At 46.1% G+C, this 20,129-nt stretch overlaps 1 protein-coding gene across 3 annotated transcripts; it reads right to left on the bottom strand.

Moving 5' to 3' along the window:
* Window positions 1–431: 431 nt before the first annotated feature.
* Window positions 432–18,475, bottom strand: LOC6733631 (serine protease filzig). Of its 3 annotated transcripts, none has more exons than XM_039292582.2 (7): window positions 17,449–18,473; window positions 2,575–6,600; window positions 2,014–2,257; window positions 1,761–1,945; window positions 1,498–1,613; window positions 1,314–1,433; window positions 432–1,252 (listed from the first exon to the last, which is right to left on the bottom strand). In XM_039292582.2, the coding sequence occupies exons 1-7, from the start codon at window positions 17,678–17,680 to the stop codon at window positions 1,088–1,090; spliced, it is 5,088 nt and encodes a 1,695-aa protein (XP_039148516.1). In that variant the 5' UTR covers window positions 17,681–18,473; the 3' UTR covers window positions 432–1,087. The 3 variants fall into 3 exon arrangements, with proteins under 3 accessions (XP_039148516.1, XP_039148514.1, XP_039148515.1); XM_039292580.2 differs by having other exon boundaries at window positions 2,014–2,200; window positions 17,449–18,472; XM_039292581.2 differs by lacking the exons at window positions 432–1,252; window positions 1,314–1,433; window positions 1,498–1,613; window positions 1,761–1,945 and having other exon boundaries at window positions 2,215–2,398; window positions 17,449–18,475.
* Between the last annotated feature and the right edge of the window lie 1,654 nt (window positions 18,476–20,129).

The following is a 20,129-nucleotide window of genomic DNA, read 5'->3' on the forward strand; positions in this document are numbered from 1 at the left end:
ATTACAATCTTACAAATTATGGAATAAATTTATTCAAAATCAATTAAGTTGGTGAGCTGGGAAAAGCTTAATCATCCTATAACTATATTAAGAGTTCAGTGTCGGTTTAGCAGCAACATTGGCATCTGGAGAAGCTGAAGCAGAAGCTCCCAGGCGCAACCACATTCAATATTCCCAATGGGGAAAAGCTAGGACTGACTGAAGTGGCAATTTCAAAAAAGGAAAGTGAGCTCGCGTGGCGGAAATTGCATCAAGACTACCGCGTCAGTTTATGTCAGGAATTGCACTGCTGTTTGAGTTTTGTGAAGCTGACATTCAATGCTAAAATACAGACATAAAAGTTTCACCTTCAGTTACTTTTTAAGTCAAGCTACTGGGAAAATTCTTAAATAAAAGGTATAAAATGAAAGCACCTTGTTTGTTTTTACTCAAAAGTATGTCGTTTATTTCGATCTCTTTTCGATTGGTTCGTTCACTTAACAATTAACATATTTAGATAAAAGAATTAATAATATAAATCGATAAATTAGTAAATTCAATTGAACTAAAAACATTTGCTCTCGCTCTCATTTGAACATAACAACAATTTGCCTATGAAGATAACAATTTTTTTAGTTGAATCAAACGCACAAATCGCCGCGCTTCCTCACGTCACATAAATAAATAAATAGTCAAATAAATAGGCTTAGAACTAGAATAAATATGTCTTATGCCTACGGTTTGCAATCAGCGTAATTCTCATTCAGACTCTACAAGTGTTAGGCACGCGTACTCAAAAAAACGGAATCTGCAGCCATTCTCAAGCGAAATGTCGCTAACTCGGAATTTGGGAATCCCCGGCGAATGTCGTTTGAAGTGCTGCAGTTGATTTTCAATTAAGCTAATGAAATGATGGTAGCATGGAGGGGGTTCGAGGAAGGGGTCCGAAGATGCGACGTCGCATAGGATGAGCCATCTTTCCCACGCTCCCTGCCGCGACTCTTACAACTCTACGTTCTATTTACACTTGGTGCTCCTGCCTCAGCAGCTAGTTGGCGCTGGCCATCTCTGGGATGGGGAGAAACTTGGAAACTGTGGAGGCGACTACCTATTTCACGCCCGTTATGCTGCGCAGCCACGGCTTGTAGAAGGTGGTGCGCATATAGACACCTGGCAGATACGGCGCCGCACACTTGATGCCGTGGGAAACGGTTCCGGCCAACTCGTAGCGTCCATCCGGTCGTTGCAGCACCAGCGGACCGCCACTGTCGCCCTGTCGAATAGTGAGACGGATTAGGGTATACTTTCTAAAGAAAAGAGGTCGCCGAGCTCACCTCGCAGGAGTCCTTTTGTCCGTTGGCATAGCCGGCGCACAGGAAGGAGGTGAGAATCTTCTTGTTGTGTCCAGCGGTGTGGAACATCTCCTGGCAAACGCTGTTCTCGATAATCGGCACCTAATTTAAATTAGCCCCGGGTCAGTTCGCAATTCAAAGGACACCCTGTTCGCTGCGTGCTTACCTGCACCTCCTGGAGAACAGAGGGCACTCCACCTCCGTACTTAAGGCGTCCCCATCCCGTCACTGTCGCCATGCGTCCAGTGAAGTCCGCCACATCATTGGGCATGCAAATGGGCACTGTAAGCGAAAAGAGGAATAGATTAGCCTTTACTATAGTATACATATATCATAATAAAAAGGAATAATTTTCTAATTTAGCTTTACAACAATTAAGAGCTTTCTTATGTTTGTTGATGGGGCGCCATTGATATTTTGTACACTCACCTATATGGGTATCGAATTGCACTGGACTGTCCAGTTCCAGCAGGGCCAGATCGTTTTCGAACGTGGCCGGATCGTACTGCCGGTGGACGATGACGCGCTTAACATTCTTGGTCACTGAACGCTTGCTCTCTAGGTCGCCGGAAATGTCAAACTCGCCCATAACAGCCACCAAAGAGGCCAGGAATCTGCGGAGGATTGAAATGAAATCCCTGAATTAAGCCCACCTTAACCATAAGTTTGAGTAATAGCTTACCCAGGCTGACAATGGGCGGCGGTGATGACGTAGCGGCTGGTGATTAGGACGCCGCCGCACTTGTTCTTGGTGAATAGGCCCAGCCAGGTGGACTCCCGGACGAGGACCTGCCAGGGGTAGGCGCCGAAGGTGGAGCCCTTGCCTCCGACAATGCGGCCGGACTTGACATGGGGCCGCACACCGCACTCTGTTGATGGGGAGTGAAATGCGAGGTTAGGAGTGGGGAGTGTTCGAGAAGTCGAGTCTGAGAGTTGGGGAAGCATAGAACTGGTGGGACAATTGAGTGGAGGGGGAGTGGAAAAGGGGCACTAGAACTAGGAGGGGGTTTCTTTATGGGGAATGGTCTAGGTGGTCTTCTGATTACGCCGCTTGTGCTTGCGGCGTGCTATATTTTTTGGATGAGTCGGAAATGCAATGGAGGATGAGGATTGAGGGTGCGGTGGGTTAGATGCGTGAGCGGTTAGGAACAGGTGAAGGGCAGGTGAGAGAACAAGAAATAGAGAGAGAAAGACAGTTGTTTCGGGTCCATGCTAGTCCATGCTACATTCAGTCCACACTTACGAATCTTCCGACCGTTGGCTCCGCCGTACGAGCTCAAAGTAGCTCCCTGGTCAATCTCGTTGTCGCTGGGGTTCGGGTTAACGTCCTCTTCGTCCTCCTCGTCCACGATCTCGTCGTCCGCCGGTCTAGCCGAACTAACGGTCGTGGTCTTCACGGTGCTGCTTACCCGGCGAGTTGGCTTCTTGGTCGCCGGTCTCCGGGTGGTGGTGGTTACCTTGGCGGCAACGGTGGTGCGACGCGTCGCGGGCTTGCGAGTGGTGGTGCTGACAGCGGAGGTCTTCTTGTTGGGAGCCTTTGTCGTGACCCGGGTGACTGGTTTCTTTGTGGTTACCTTCGGCCTGGTTGTGGTGGCTGTCCTCACAGGCTTCCGTGTTGTTACTACTCTCACAGGCTTGGCTGTTCCACCTGCTCCGGCTTGGTAGGTGGCCACGGTCTTGTTGCTTCCCGGCTCTTCGATCATATCGGCCAGGGCCTCAAAGTTACCCTGCAGCGAGGCTACCAATTTGTGAACCAGGGTGTGCATCTTGTCCTTGAGCACCACATCCTCCACAAAGGCGGGGGTAGAGAGGTCGAGATCGCTGGTCACTGCGCTTGAGGCAGCTGACATGTTCAGATTGGGGTTCCTCACCGGCGGGAAGTTGACGAAATCATTGGGCGACGTGTAGGTCTCCTCCATCACATTCTGGCCCACTTTCTCGCCGGGAACTGAGAAGGCGGGATACGAGGGCGTCGGTCCGAAGTATCCTGGGAATGCTGGTTTGTCATCGGAGGGCACTGCGTAGACGGCCTCTGTGGTGGATTGCGTGAATGCCACATGGACGGGGCTACTGCCAAAGTATCCAGGATCCTCGAAGTCGTTAGAACTTACTCCCTGTACTCCTGGTCTTCCGCTCACATAGGAACTTGTGCTGGAGGCCAGCTTGTTGCTATCGTCGCTCAAGGAGCTGTAGGTCACCAGATTTATGGCAGTGGGCTTGGGCGTAATGAGCACCGTCGGTCTGGGAGGCTTGGGTGTTCCATTGATCTGCACGAAGCCAGGCTTCTTATGGCCATAGCTACCACTACTGGTTGGTCTATGGGCGTAAGCGGGCGTCGATGCGGTAGCCACCAGCGGAGGCTGATAGTTGCCCGGGGTCGATCCGACAATGTTCTCCGCCGTGCTCTGGATGAAGGCATCCAGCTTGTCGTCCGCCATGAACAGTGGTGGCACATTGTCATAGTGGTAATCAACGGTGGCTGGGGGTCGTGGGGTACTCGGCCCGGTCACATAGCTGGTGGAAATGGGCTTGGCCGTTGACGGCTTCCTTCCTGGTGAACTAGCATGCTGCTCGTTGTAGTTGAGAGACGGCATCGGCGCCAACTGGTCGTAACTGGCGGATGGAGCCGAGGGCTGGTCGTACTGGCTGGGTGGAGCATCCGGCTTGTCGTAGTTGAGAGAAGGAGCAGCTGGCGCAGGAGCTGCGGCAGTTGTCTGTTCGTATCCCGCAGGGCTGGCAGGTCTGGGGTATCCAGTCTGCTCTTGTTCCTTGTGATGAGTTGCCGATGGCTTCTTAATCTGAATGTGTGTGATGGGCGACTCGGGCACCTTATCATATCCACTGGACACGGGCTTTCTGGTGCTATGCTCGCTAATCTTCTCTTGGTTGTAGGCACCGGCACTTGGCTGTGGCTGGGGTTTCTTCTTGGTGCTCTCGCCGCTGATGGGCCTCTTCACGGCAGGTCGCTTGGTGCTGGGCTTGGGTCGGGGCCTGGGACTGGCCGTCACCAGGACCGGTCGCTCCGAGGAAGCATCACCCTGGACAGCGTCATATTGAGGCCGCTGTGCTGGCGCAGGAACAGCAGTTGGTGGCGAAACATAGCCAGAAGTGGTCTCCGATTGCTGATAGCCATTCGAGGTCTCATCCATCTGCTCCTGGACTTTGGTGGTGTGCGAGGATACGGATACTTCGGCGGGAACTTGAGCCTGGTAGTCACCATTTCCGGGCTGCGGGTTATAGTGTTGCATTGTTACCATTCCGACGTAAGAGGCCACTGGGCGATTCTGCTTATTGGCATTGGTTGTGGGACGCACGTATGTTGGCAGTGGCTGCGGCTCTTCCGTTTGGACCGTTGACAGCTTCTGGTAGTTGGATTCAGTGCTCGCTTCGTAGGAGTCACTGCTCATCTGGCCATAACCAGCTGCAGTGGCCGGAAGATTTCCCTCCTCCTCCATATAGGACATATCCACTGGATAGGCAATTCCCATCACTGGCATCTTGTTGAACTCCGAAGTCTGTGGAGCAACTGGAGCCTCAGCATCGTGGTAACCATTGGCCGGCATAGTGTGGTCCTCCAGCACAGCGGAAACATCTTCTCCGTAACCAGGACGTGCGGTGGGCATCTCAGCAGACTGACTGACAGCAGCGGAGGCATCCTGCTCATCCGAAACCTTCTCGTAGAAAGACTCGTAGTTCACTGTGGTGGTGTAACCGTAATCAGACTGCGAGTCCGACTCCTGGACCTTCTCCGCCTCGTTCTCCTGGTAGAAGGTTGGATTTTGGGTTGCTGGCTCAGTCTGAACCACTGCTGCTCCTGGATATCCATATGATGGGGTCTGCTGGCTCACAACATTATAACTGGGACCATGACTGGTATTGTTTAGCTGCAGGATGATAGACTCGATAGAGTCTACGTGTGTGGTAATCGAGGAAACAGTGGTGGGACTATTATGACCATTCGTTGGACGTTTGGCACTAGTGCTGGAGGAGATGTAGCTCTGCTCCGCAGGTTGCTGTTGCTGTTGCTGCTTCGGTGGTTCAGCGTACACAGGTTGGGGGCCATAGCCAGTGGAGAATTGCAGATCCTCCACTAGATCGGCATCTGCTCCGGGGTGGGTGATGTCACTGTGCGTGAACTCGCCACCGTCCAGGATCAAGTGGTTGTGGTGGTGGTTGTTCGTGGACTGGGCAGGCTTAGGACTTGGCTTAGGTTTCGCCACCTGCTGTGGCTTCTGCTGGATGGGTCGCTTCATGCTCTCCGCTAGTTGGGGAACTGGTTTCGGCTTGGCTTTCTGTGTGGGTTTTGGAGTGGGCTTCTGCGTGGCCTTCTGAGTGGGCTTTTGAGTGGGCTTTTGAGTTGGCTTGGTTTTCGGTTTTTGGGTGGCTGCTGGCGTCGAAGACACCTCTTCGAAGGAGTTGGACTCAGAGCTAGTTTGATCCTGCAAGCCACTGCCAATCTTGGTGGGCACCTCGGTGGTAAAGACAATATGATGGTCATCCGCATGCTCAGGTGGCAAGGTGCTTAGCACCTGCATCACGAAGTCATCGTTTTGAGGAGGCGAAGAGGGTGAGTTGATGGTCACGGAGTGCTTGTGGACGTGGAAGTTGGGTGGCTGGACGGGCTGCTTGTTGATCTTCTGAGTGGTCTGATCGTTGGAGGCATCTGCTGGTTGGGATGGCTCCTGCTCGAATTCCACACTGGCGGAGGAGGACTGCGACTGAGTGGCCTCGGTGGATGAACTGCTTGTAGGATACGCATTCTCATCTCTTACGGGTTGCTCCGACTCTGACTGATATTCCAGCTGCTGTGGCTCATCGCCGTAAGCGCCGCTGGGTGGGCTGATGCTACTGCTGCTGCCCAGTTGCTGGTAGACCTTGTCCAGGTTCTGCTGATCGTAGATGTTCTGCGACGGCTGCTGTGCCACCTGCTCCTCGCTCAGTGACTGCTGCTGCTCGCCGTAGCTTTCGAACGAGGATTGGGCTGCTGACTGCTGGAGCTTCGTCTGCTGCTGGTGCTGCTGGAAGTAGGCGTTCTGCGCCTCGTTAATCAGCGTGCTGGCCAACTCGTGGGTGGGCGGGATCTGGCAGCAGGCGCCGAAGAGGAAGCCGTCCATGCAGGCGCCCACCACCTCGCCACCCCGCTGGGCGCACTCGTGGTTAAACATGCAGATGGTGGGTCCATTGGCCCGTGGATCCGAGCTGGGCAGCGTCTTGGTGGCACGGCAGTGCTTCGGTGTGATGCGATAGCCCCCAAAGAGCTTGCGACCACCTGTTAAAGTGGCAGAAAAAGAGATAGTCATTAGAAAATTATTCATAAATGAGAAAATTATAATTACAATTTATTAAAATTAGTAGATGAATTCAATGGCTCACTTGTTCGTGACAAGCCTTCTTTGCATGCTCGAATATTCCTTGAAGCGGGCGCAATGAGTTTCCCCAATTAGAGATTCGATTTCAAATTACCCAGATTTTCAAACAGATTTCGCTTGCCAATAATAACCACAAAGCCAACTGTCAAATTCCCCTCGGCCAAAGCTTAATTAACATTTCATTCGGGCATCTCTTCTTGGCTCAACTGTAGTTGATTGGATTATAAGTGGAGGGGGTAGTGAAAATGTGGGAAATTCCTTAAATGAAAGTGACAACGCCGTGCGGGCACATCTATAATAATGGCTCTTTTCAGTGCTAATTGTGACAAACAGCCTTGGGCAAACATCAACAGCAGCCGCCACACAAAACCTAGACTATAAAGTATATAAACTCAATTAACAGTCGCCATATTTTCCCTGTTCTCTGGGCACTGAACCCACCGAAAACCACTCCGAGACCACCAAGTGAAAGTGGCCCTGGCTGGCAAGCCCAAGTGCTCAGGCTCATAGCAGCCACTCGGATGTCAAGGTTCATCTGCGGCCCAGGTGTGGGCAATGCTCTTGAGAGCATTTCCACCTCATTTGCCAAATGCCTTTTCAGTTGAGGAAAATGGAGAAAGGTTAGCTCGGGCTAACTTGCGGTCTTCAGACGCTTTCGGGAGCCTTGGAAAAACTATCTAATAAATGCACATATCAAATATTACGAAAGATTAATGCCAAGCCTCCCTTCCTATCATCAATATTTTTTCCGTTTGGTTTAAGTTTTACAACTGCCGTTTAGAATTTATTAGTTTTGGTTTTATTGGCAAATTCAATAATCGTTTAAACACCACAATAACCACCTATTAACACTTTTAAACGAATATTTTTAATACAGAATATTTTGAAACTAAAAATAACTTTACTAATGTTTTATATAGTGGTGTTTTTTGGAAAGTATGAAATATTCAATTTAATTTAACCCTAAATTGAGTGTGTAAAGTATCCAAAAAACGCTTAAAACCGAGCATGAAATGCACACAGCTCTCGATGGAATCAAATTGATTTTGGCAGCAATTAAACCAGAAGTGGGAAAGCAGTGCCCGCCGACTGCTGACGGGTTTATGCTGACAAATTAACACCTCGCAGACGCTCCACTTGCTCCATTGGTGCTTCACTGGTGCTCCACTGGCGTTCCACTGGTGGCCCCAATCCACATTGCGGACTGTGTCAATGTTTGGTCGTGAAATTGGAGCATAGGAACATGGGCCCAGTGCAAACACGGCCGGCGAACTAGATTCGGAGGCTTAGTGGGCAATTAGTTCGTCGCTAATTAAATGAAAATCAGAAGGTAACGAAACCGAAATTGCAGGGAATGGCCTGAAATGGAGGCAATCATGACTCAAGCCGATCGAAATTATGCCGGACACGTAGCGCCAGTGAAAGTAAAGCGAAGTCAAGTGTATTGCTCAAAAAGAAGAGAAAAAGTAGTGAAATGTAGTGCAAAAGTCGCCATTAGAATAGCAGTCAAAATATCTGCGTACATACTACATAATTGGGTAAAAGTGATAGTGTTTCTGCAGACGCTTTTCTCTATTTTCGCTCCGGCTGGCCATTCATCTCTACAAAGCGATTTCGTCTCTTCTTCGCTTCTTCTAATAAAATAATAATAATAATTCGTTTGCGGCTTTATTTGCAGACATTTCGCATCTTTACGATTAGACACTCAAGAGCTCTTAAGTATTCTTCCGCAAATTGTTAAAGACGAACGCAAACACCGAGCGAAAGAGAGTCTCCGAAGAGACGTGAGAAAAGCCGCAGGCGGCTGAAGAAAGAGCCGATTAACAGAAGAACGGCTCTTCCAGAGGCCCTATGCTCGCAACCAACTCCAGCTAACAGAGCTAACAGAGCCACGAGACTTCAATCTCGAGTTGCGGAGTCAATGAATTAATTACCGACCCGGGGCTGACTTAATGAAGTTTGGCAGGCAGCACGACCAACCAGGGATAATTATGCAGTTTAACATAGTTTATTTGATCTGGGCCGAGCAAATTGACTGCTGTACTACATGATTATGCAGTTTGAAAGTTACCCTCTAACTATATGCTGTAAAATCACGCTTTTACAGTGCACTGTGGTCCAGAATTCGATTTTTTTGGCATAAAGTCTAAAAATTGAGCTACAGACTTGAAACTTTGTACATTTTGTTGTTAAATCACAAATAGTTTGCACAGAAAATTTGAAGTCTGTGCGACCACGCCCTCTCTTGCCTCCCATATTAACTACTGGTATGGCTCAGGAGTCAACGAAATATAATTTTTTTTTTTTTTTTTTAAAGTCGTGTATATTGTTGTTTTAAAAATAATCCCCCTTTTCTTTTTCTAGTTCTACATTTTAAATTTCCGAATCTGAATTCGAATCAGAATCAGATTGTGAATCCAATATTTTGTCTCATGGATCAGGTTTAAAATTAGACTGTATTTCCAAAAGACTTATTACTGCCTTCGGAAGTGGTTTTTCCTATTTTTTCTCTCTCGTTCTTTTAAACTAATTGTTGATAATAGTAGGTCCGATGTATCAATCGCTCTGTGGAAAATATCACTCATCCTATTGATCCGAATATCTTTTTTTGCATGTGATAGTCGGTCCCTTTTGTAAAGCTTATTCCGGGCTTCACTCGTATTTTCAGTTTCCTTTTTAATCTTTCTCCTTCATTTTGGTAAGATAAGTTTCGGCGTCCCATTTGGTTCGGTGTCTTGGAGTTTTCAAAATCACTAACAAGAATTGTTATCTTTGACGCCATCTACTTGGTATGCTTGAAAATAAATCGGTCTAGTTGTCTGTTACACTCGGGCAGTTTTTTTTTAATAAATAATTCAAAATGTACTATTTTTTGTCAATCTCTTCTGTCTTTTTCGATTCCTGATTATTGTTGTTGATTGCGGAATAAACGTAATTTGAAACATAACTTTTTTGCCTATTGTTACGCCTCCAAATGTCCAGGAGGTCGCTATGTCTGAACTCAAAATTGCCTATATAAAATCAAATTTTTAAGAAAACGAGCAAAAATGGGCAAAAGATATTACTTTACCGTGAAAGGCAATAGTTAAAGGTACAAACTGACGTTTTTAACTTTTGTCAGAAATTGTCAGAAAATTAGTTATACTCCACGAAACACAGGGGACACGTTAGAATTTTCTGTTAAAATACACATAAATTGGATGTCACACAACATAAAAACAGTACAACTATACATATATTACCTACATAAGTTAAAAACATCATACCTTGGCATTTATTTTCCATATTTTACTATAATTTTTGGATGCGTATTAACGATCATACCACATGCAAAAGTAAGCAAGTAATTTTGCGGAAATTGCATTCTCTCAATCAGCTTTTTAACACTTCAACTTTAAAAGCTCATAAAACGATTTAGTAAAGCTTTCGGTCAATTTTGTTTTTTGTTTTTATTTATATGATCAATTTTCTATTAGAAAATAATTGCTAGAGGACGATATATTGACATAAAAATTTAGACTTTATGCCAAAAAAAACGAATTCTGGACCATAGTGCAGTGGTAAGCCTGTTTTTTTTTATTTGTATTTAGGTTGTTAAGCAATCTGAGAAAATAACATTAATTTATTCAGTATGTTGAATTTATTATGCTATTTATAATTCAGAAATTATGAGCTAAACAGTCTTTTTTTAAAGTAAGTTAGCATTGAATAGCTAAACCGTAAGCACCGAAATCCACACACCCCATCTTTATTCTTTGTAAGCCTTTGAATTTTTCAAGGGCACGTTTTGGTAGCTAGGTTCCACTGTACATGGAAGCGTGTTAATCGTTTTACATAGACCCTTGTTCAGCCAACACCTGGGAGTCTTCGAATCATCAAGTATGTAAATCAATAAACAAATCCCCCGCACCTGCCGCACGCCACATTGAGATGCCGGATTGTGTTCTACCAATCCTCTGACCCTAATTGGCGGATTGAGAATTCCGAGTCGATGCACCATAATCGCAGGCGTTTCGTGTGGCGCATGCAAAATAGGTTACAGCATCGCATCTGAGAAACACCTGAGCTACATCACCGAATCCACACACACACACACACACACAGACACGAAGGCGAACGAAAGTGTGTCAAACGCCTGAATAAATTCGCGCCGCTTTAAAACATTTTTCGGTGCTTATCAGAAGGGGGGACCAAGATCGGAAAATACGAACGGGAAGCAGCTGCAAAATGAGATAACAAGTTTGCCTCACCGCTGAAAAAGTCGCTGGGAATCCCATTAATCATTCGAGAAAATTGGTCCCATAGCCGAATTCTGAGGCATGCCCCATGCACGGCAGTGTGTCACTTGGCCCTTGGGGCACTATATCTATATATATACAAAAGGTATACATATAGACATACTATATATGTTCTTGCTTTTGGCCAACGGAACAGTTATCGTTCCGTGCAGTGAAATTTATGCGCAAGCCGCGGAATGGAAATTAATTAAATCATGAGTATGATGCCGATGCCGATGCCAATGCGATGCTGATGCTGGCCAAGATCGGCAGAAGAGAGCTGCTCTGCTTGGCATCGCGCTGCTCCGAGATTTCGTAGAACTTGTTTTCATGCCCGATCTCCGACTGACCACCGACCGTTCGACGTGCCGGAGTCCGAAGAATGTAAACAAACGGGGCGCTTTAACGGTAAATGGAAAATTATTATCGATCAATTAGCCCAAGACTGCAAAAAGTTAAAAAATAATATAACAACTTTCTTGCCCCAACATGCATCCCCACGTGTATCGTGCACACAGATCACTCTGGGATTGGGGCATCTCGCATCTTGGCCAGTTTTGCATTCAACGAATCTTGCTCTAATTGCGATGTGAAAGTGTTAAGTATTCCTGATCCGAATTGGCACAAGTTATTAACCGATCGCTGGCAATGCCAGTCAAGTGAAATCGCGGAATCGAACAAAAAGAATGTGGTTAGCAAGTTCAAAGTTAGAGTTCCTTAAAAGGTGGTGATCAGAAATAACTACCATAAAGCATATACACTCAGAAAAATAGAGAACGAAAATAACTGAGATCAGTTGTGCATTCTCATCAGAAGAAACCTGGATTTCGATACGAAAACGATCTCGATACGAACGAACGAGATTTTTAGACGGAAGCTGTATCGGGTTTCAAATTGTGGAAGAGGGACGAAGCGAAGGCTGAAAGAATGAGAGAGAGAGAGAAAAATGAGAGCAAAGTCATTTGCAATCTGAAAATGATTCGATCTCGATCTGAGAATGTTGAGCTTGATTCGATCTTGGCCAGATTTCTATATCAAAATTCCCAAATCGAGATTGTTAAGAAGCTTCTCTTCTCTTCTTGAGGATGTATAGAGTGTGGGATAATGAATCAATAAATAATTCAACGATGTATGTATTTTAACTTCATAAAAGATTTAAAATGCAATATCTATCCCCCAGTGATTTCCATGGTACAATTAATTAGAGAAACTCTTACTATCGACAGACAAAAATTCCCAAGCGATTTATTGGCCGCAGAAAAGCCCCATCCGATGGCCAGCGGATGAGGGCGACGAAGAGGAAAAAATAACCAATGTCACTTTTCATGGAATTAGCATAAAACATCTTTTCATTCATCCCAAGCTAATTTCACTTTTCCTAGACAAAAGCGAAGAAAAACTGTTTACTCCCCATGAATCGCTTCATTTGGGCTACTAATTATGACTTTGGTTGGTGGAAGCGAGAGTGGCGAGTGCAGTTTACCAGAGGTTTGTGCCATCTTTTTGCCTCTGGGTTTATGCTTTTAGTTATTTTGCTTTTTATTCATTTTAATGGGCTTTCCGTGCGGCTGTGCGTCGGTAGAGATATCTTTCCGCGATGTCATCACGCAAGAAGCTTTGGTTTCCCGCCTTGCGTGAAAGAAATGGAAAGTTTCCTTGCCAGTCTTGACCTTTCTGGTCTTTGTGGGCCTAAACAGCCATTTGGCCAACCGATGCGATCCCACTCCACATGGCTGCCGATCCGCAACCGAACACACCCATTAATCGCATTGTAATTGAATTGCTGGGGTGTGGGGTATGGGCTTGGATCAGCATAAACATAACCCGCTGCATGCTCTACTACGCTCTCTGCGAATTGGACTGTGGCGTGCGCTATATAACTAGGCCCGGCTATAACCGATTTGCACGCGAACTCCCGAGCTTGGGAGCCACCTTGAATTACATAAAATTGGATTTGAAAGTCGCTGCGATCTCGGCGCGTCTACAATTTCCATCGATTTGCTCCGATCTGCTCGAGTGTCGCCGTGGCGAATCGGGCACAGCATCGCAGCATCTCATTCCCATTCCCAATCCGACTGCCATTCCCAATGTCCACTGACCACTTCGTGGCCATGGCTCCTCGTCCGTCGCAGCGGCGTAAATTGTAACAGTGACCCAAATAAAATTGCGGCGACGGGCGACCAAAAAGACCGGTAAGCTAACAGTGAATGTGCCCGTGCCAGTGCCAAGCTGTCTGTCTCCACTGGCACTAGTGCGCTGGCCGCAGGTGTAGGTACGAATTTTACGCATGCAATTCAAATGGCAACCGTAATTTCCACTGGCCAAACCAGAAATATTCAAGTCAACCCTCCACAGAGATGAGCAGCACCTTAACTACACTTTGCTTTCCAAGCAGGCAAGATGTCCTACATTTGCAGCTCTTTAAAATTAGATTAATTTATTATTATCAATACTATTTTAATCAATAAATAAAGTAAGGCTAACCAGACATTTAAGTTTAAATAAAGTTCTAATGACTTTGCGGTTTGATTTCACAAACTGACCAATTTGTTTGCTTAGCCAAGCGGTCAAATGTGGTCAGTTTAGCAGCCGCAAGACCACAAATAAAAATGGTTTCTTGGCTGGGTTTTGTGGGTAGTACTTCCCATTTCCCGGTGGCATAACTCGGGTGCTCCTCACGTGGGCAGCGCTGTTGGCCGTAATAAGAACGGTAATCACACGGTGTCAACCACGCGGCCAGCTCAGCTTAGTCCGATTCAGCTGGAACAGGTTCCAAGTGGTAGGTTCAGCAGCGTTTTGCAAGAGGAGATACTATTTTCTGGGTGGCAGCCCAGCTGGAATCATTTAGAGGCGGTTTCATTCGCCACTGTTACATGTGTGCGCACGACTTTGTGTTGTTTGCGTTACTGTTACTGTTTCTGTTACTATTATTATTTTATTTGGTGGTCACTTTTGCCAGGTCATGGTGCTCTGGCCCCTGATTGTTCGGCCTGAACAATGGATGGCCGGAAAAGATTCAATTTGGTGAAAATTGTGCACAATGGGAAATTTATTGAACGATTTGTGGGTGACAAAAGATGTGCGGCGAGGATGAATTGCCACCGATCGAAGCCTTTTGCCAACCAATTTGTTGGCGAATCATTTCAAATGCGATGAGCTGCTGCAAAGAGGCAGTGTGAATGGGCAGTGAAAGTTGCTTGGCCGCAATAAATGACATCATTTTTGGCAAAAGACCCGATTCCCATTCGAATACCCATCGATACCCAACAGCACAGAGAGCCGACAATGTCTTCGGATACGGAGAAGCCGCAGAATCTTTCAGCCTTTTTATGGATGCACAGAGATCGGGCCAAACTTTAATGCGTTTCGCTGCCGTCGATTTCCATGCGAAAAGCCAACCAGCGAAGAATCTGTGCTGTCATGCAGCGGAAGCCAGCTCAGAGCGGAGCATTTCACTTTCACCGCCAAACATGTCAAAACAAATTCGAAGTTCGCCGTCTATTTCCTGTTAGACGGCGCATCCCATAACTCGGCTCTTTCGGTTTGAGCCGCGTTGACAGCCCGATAACTGGTAACTACTCGGCACAGCCATCGATACCGACCAGTAGCACTCGAAACAATGCCGATGAGCTTGAAAGATAAGCCATCTGACTACAAATGCGTGTGAGTACCACGAAGTCACTACAATTGAGTAGCTACTGTTTCCAACTCCATTCACATCTGATACAGTCGTACATCTGTAAGTCGAACCGAGTAGTAGTTGCTGGCTTTGTAGCTTGAACAAAACACTGATCAACATATTCGCTCGAGGCATTTTTCATGTATAATTGAAGGAAGTTCTATAGTAAAAATTCCTAAGATTCATTTATGTTTACTTTTTATTAATAACTTTTTAATCTTGAGTAGTACGTGGGTACTCTTTTAATCTCATGATATTCATATGCTAATAACATTTGTCTAAAAAATTAATAACTCATCAATTTGTTGTCAAAATATGTATATGTATCTGTATGTTGAAAACGCATAATCCTTTCAACCCATAATATTCTTCATTTCACATCATTTAGCTCGTATGAGAGGTTCTACTGTAGTTTCACTCGGGTGCTCGGCGTTAGGAAGTGCAATCCATACTCGGCCCAGGTGAAATGCTCCCCGGCACTCGATGTTCATGATCTGTCACAGTTTTAATGCGATTGCGTTAAGTTTATGAAGTGTAAAATGGCTGTGGGAAAATGGTTTCAGCCCACTCGGCGGCCCAGAAGAAAGTCAAATGTCGCTTTCACATTAATTGCATGTGGCGGAGGGCAGAAGTCGAAAATATGTGGAATTGGTATTCGTAATTTGCATAGACCGAGAATCTTGGCCCGAGTGTATAACGTATAACGGGGCGACAATTAGCCAAACGAGAAGAAAAGAGTTATGAATTGATTTTTAAGTAGCCAACTGCCGAGAGCGATCAAGCTGGCGAGCAGCCGAGATCTATGTGGAGCAACAATTGACCAAGTCGATGATCGGACAGCGGTAAAAACGTGATCTTGAAATTACATCGCTGTCGAACGTCGGCCATCGAACACTGTCCATCAGTCAGCGGCAGCAGGGGTTTCAGCTGCAAGTCCAAGCTTCCTTCCCGCAGGCCGAGGCTCAAATTACCGCAAGTCAACTGCAGGCGGTGTCGACAAGTGCAGCGGCGCTCTTGGCCATGGCTAAAACCACGAGTGCAGCGGCTGACAGCGACAAGAAAGCCGCACCGCAAACTGGCACACGCTTCCATCAGAATCGGTGTGGTGTGGTGTGGTTTGGTGTGCTGTGGTTTGGTTTGGTTTGGTTGCTGGGCTGCACTCAACTACCACGGCCACTGGCCAAGACATTTTCATTTCGCACGCGTTTTTCCTGAACTGCTTTCCTGGTTTTCTTTCTATGCAAACAACGCGCCTGAATAGAAATTGAAAATTGTTTTACGTGTTTCGTACTAATGATCAGGTGTGTATGTGGCCGATGATTGGCATTTGCCGACTTCCACCTCGCTGACGCAGCACAGTTCTGCGATTGCTGGCTGGCCAGCGGAAGTATTGATTTTCTCCTCATGGGTTTCCCTAGGTTTTCCCAAACCTTTCGGATGGGGCAAGCTGAGTCGGAAGAGTCGGGCAGAGGAACAAAGAGAATCGTTGGGAAAACGCCTCGAAGAAAAGCCACTGCAACCCAAGAAGTCATTATTGTTGTGGGACCTAACTTCGGTCGACTGGCGGATTAGAAAAGTAAATATGCTTGGTACCCAAACTTTGCCCAAAGTCTTACACATTTCTGTAATGTAATCGCCTTTTATTTGAATCTAAATGCAAATATTCATTTTCGCTTTTAATATGAAGGGTACACACAAACTTCGAAAAGAGGTATTTGTAAAAGGGTATCAACGTATCAAAGGACTTGTAAAGGCTGTCTGCAAATTTTGCACCGTAAGCTGTATAAACAAAGATTCACTTTATAAGGGCTTTGAACTTGAGGAAAGTATTGATTAAACAGGTATAGATAAGGGTATATGCATTCAGCTTTATAATGTTTTCCCTACAGCCATAATATCTTAACAACGTACTTATGAGTGTTTTCACCATTTTAACGATCTTAAAGAAATGAAAATGGTGTGTGAAATTTCACATATAAAAGAGTTTGGTTCTTTTTTTTTCGTGCTACATAGAGGTACTGCCAACTGCCGATTATCACGAATGGTTTGTTTTCCCCCCTTTGATTGTGATTGTGTCTGGCTTTTTATTGAGTTTGCACCTCGACTCTTTTGTTAGCCGGCACTTGGGCTCAATCTGAATTGAATGGGCTCAGGCTGTTGTCGAATCCGAATCCGAATCGAACTAATAACCAGGTACTCTAGAAATTTGTTTCACTTTTTAAATCAGCCAAATGACCTCGACAATTAACGGCAATGGGATGCTGAGAGGCAGCACTAAACACTCGAAAGACAGTAAAAACTGTCACAAGGAAAGTCGACGGCTGTGCCTAACATCTCCGAGGTCTTTTGTGGCCGCTTTGTGGCCGTAATGTAGCATAAAACGAACCAAATAATTGCCAAGTGCGTGGAGTGTGGAAAGTCACTCGAAGAGCACCATCTACAGCCGCAGTTTTCTGTGCCAAAGTTTTTCTGATTCATTTATTGGCACAAAGGCATAGTTTTGTGCTTTTTTTTTGCCACGAGCATTGTCAACTTGGCCAGGCCGAGGCATTGAGTGAAAGCCCCCGTTGGAGGGGATGAGTTGGGATGGCTAAGTGAGCCAAAGTGAGGCAGCAAAAGCCACTGACACGATTCGATTTGCAGCGACATGAGCTTGCAATTTGGCAAATTGATTTTCTTTGCCTTAATTCTACATTTTATTGTGTGCTAAACTTTCTTCACTACGCGGCCTTTCATCGGATCGATGGATCATTGCGCAGGCAAGTCAATGAGCTAAATGGTCTGTCACTTACCGCCATTCGTTTCAATTGATCTAAATCCACTTGTTGTCGGCGCAAATGATGCGACTATTATTATTAAACTTGTTAAAGCGATGGAAAGTAGTTGTGGTCTTGTTGTTCTCGTCGCTGTCGTTGCTGTTCTCGTTGCTGCCATCGCCGTTGTTGTTGTTGTGGCCGCTGTTGTTGCTGCCAGTGTGCAGCGGGACAACGTCGCCGTTGAGGCCGGCGTAACCCACTTAAACATGTTTGCTGCTGGACTGCCGGACACCTGCGGGGAGTTCTTGGCCTAGACCGTCTGGCAGCTCGTTGTGATAGTGATATGCGCCCTGCTTGTTTCGAAATCGCCACCGAAAATCGGGCGTGAGTGCGAAAACAGTGTGGCAGCGGAGCGCGCTAAACGAAAGACTTAGGCGACGAACGCGAATTGAGTTGTAACTGTGTGGATCCGTTTCCGATTTCGATTAAATTTAATTCGGTTTTATTGCGACGACCGCACTTTCTTTGGTCAGCTGCGAATTTACAGTTGCTCGCACCAAAACACTAACACACTGCACCACATATATAGTATCTGGTATCGGGTATCTATATCGTGTATCTTGTATCTTGTATCAGCGACCATGCGTCCGGTCGACTGAACGCTCCGCGTGTATCTGACTGCCTGATTGCGAGTTGGCCCGAACAGCGGCCAAGATAACGGACCTTCGCCACTTTTGTGGGGAAAACTTTCACTTTAACGCGGGAGAGCTCGTTTTCAAGAGAGCGGAGAGCGAGCGGTACGTGAGAGTATTTCCATTAGGCGTCGCTTAAATGGTAAACATTTCTAATTCGGCGTCTGCTCGGCTTCTTCTTCAGCCGCTTCTGCTGCTGCTGCTATTGCTGCCTTTGCCACCGATCAGCGATTCCTGTTTTCTCCGCCTGCTTTCTTTCGCCCAGTCGCTGCTCTTTCTCTCGGCGTCCGTACGCGTGCGCGCCTCAAACCCAACTGAATCGGTTTACAGCGCGGCCTTGCGGTTAAGAGCGCTGCGCCGACCGACTTAACAGTGTCGCTGGCTGTTGCCGCAGCAAGATGCGATTGCCGCTGATTCTGCCGCTGTTGCTGATGCTGATGTTGATGTCACCCCCAGAGGAACGTTGCAGCTTTCGCCTGCAGCGATCCATGTGACCGATATAACGGCATTTAAAGATAAAAGCCATTGCTTATATAATAAATAGACTTCAATAAATGGATTTTAAAGAGTTCTATTAAGCTTTTTAATGTAAATTCAAGTTATTAAGTATTTGCTTTTATAATGATTTTCAAAGATTACTTACACGGAAGTACGTTATATACTTTGTTTAATAAATTTTACTTTGAAAGGGGAGCAATTTTCAATAAGTTCAATTATAATACATACAAGATAAGCAATTCTTAAATTAAAGTATAAATGCTGCAGAATTAAACTTATAATAATTAGCTTAAGCTGCAATTTACCGTTTAAAATTAAAAGCAAGCTTGTACATATATTTAGTTACATAAATAAAATAGGTGTACTATTAAAGTTGCTGCGAAGACGTCTATAAATTAGTAAAGTGCATATTACTTAAGATATTATCTTCGACCCTCGACGTCAAGCTATTATATAGTACTTAGGTTAAGCCATCGATACATAACCATAATAAGGCAATGCTGAACTCCGAGTTGTAAGCATCGAAAGTGCGAATTGAGATCCATGAAAATTGCATTGGCACGCAGTGGGTCAACGGAGGTTATTCCCCCTGCGAGCCTGGCAATTAGTGGCCCGCAAAACACCGGCAAAAGTTGGCGGCTAATAACGGTCATCTAACTATTTGTCCAACTGGCCATGTGGTCATGTGGCCATAGTGCCCATGCATCCACTGGCGGCCAGGAGGAGGTGCAACCTGTCGATTGGCATTTCCTTGACCCAAATTTCACTGCGCGCACATGAGACGCGAAGCGGCTGGAAAATCCGGCGGCCACGGCGGTTTGTTATTGTTTGGCTTTCTTGGCTGGGCCTGGCCTGGTCGGCACTACAATGTCGGGGGTAAACGCCTGACCAGGCTGGCATGGCACTGGTGGCTGCCCAAGCGTGGACTCCGCTCCGCCATCACGATCTTTGTAGAATTTCACTTTCGTTATTGTTGTCGCCGCTCGCCGTTTTTTCTGTCCACTTAATGTTTTTCTGTATGTATATTTTTTCTGTGCATTTCTCGGTTTGTTTTTTGTTTATTTTCCCGTGGTCAGCCCATCGAAATGGAAAACGCAGTGAGAGCCATGGACACCAACTGATTCGGACATGCCGGTCACGTGGGTGGTGGCACAGAACCAGTTGGGGTTGAAGCTGTTGGCTTTCTTATTGAGCTGTCTTCCCATGATTCATTAGATGCGGTATTACGACACCAGGGCCACGAACGCGCCGAATTATGAACGATTTTAAATGATTTTAGCATAATCAACGGTAGGGTAACTAAGACAAAGACCCTGTGCAGCGTCGACTTTCTCTCCACTGGCCAGTCGCCCCTGGGACAATGGAGCTCGCCCAAGAAGGTGCCAAAATAAGCAATAACAAAACCCAAAAGCGAACTTTTTAACAAATGGCAGTGGGGCGACACCAACGATTCGCACACCAAACGATGAAATATTTGAAGGCATTCTTCGATCGCATCTGTTTCAGATGCCGCCACTCCATTGATCA

The sequence above is a fragment of the Drosophila simulans genome, chromosome 2R, assembly GCF_016746395.2.
Source record: "Drosophila simulans strain w501 chromosome 2R, Prin_Dsim_3.1, whole genome shotgun sequence".
In the NCBI taxonomy this organism is placed as follows: domain Eukaryota; kingdom Metazoa; phylum Arthropoda; class Insecta; order Diptera; family Drosophilidae; genus Drosophila; species Drosophila simulans.

Coding starts and splice junctions, on each gene's coding strand:
- LOC6733631 (XM_039292582.2), bottom strand. CDS start 17,680: ATGTTTAAGTGGGTTACGCCGGCCTCAACGGCGACGTTGTCCCGCTGC. Junction 2,258..2,574: donor AGCCAACGGTCGGAAGATTC/GTAAGTGTGGAC, acceptor CCCAACTCTCAG/ACTCGACTTCTCGAACACTC. Junction 1,253..1,313: donor GACAAAAGGACTCCTGCGAG/GTGAGCTCGGCG, acceptor ACTATTCGACAG/GGCGACAGTGGCGGTCCGCT.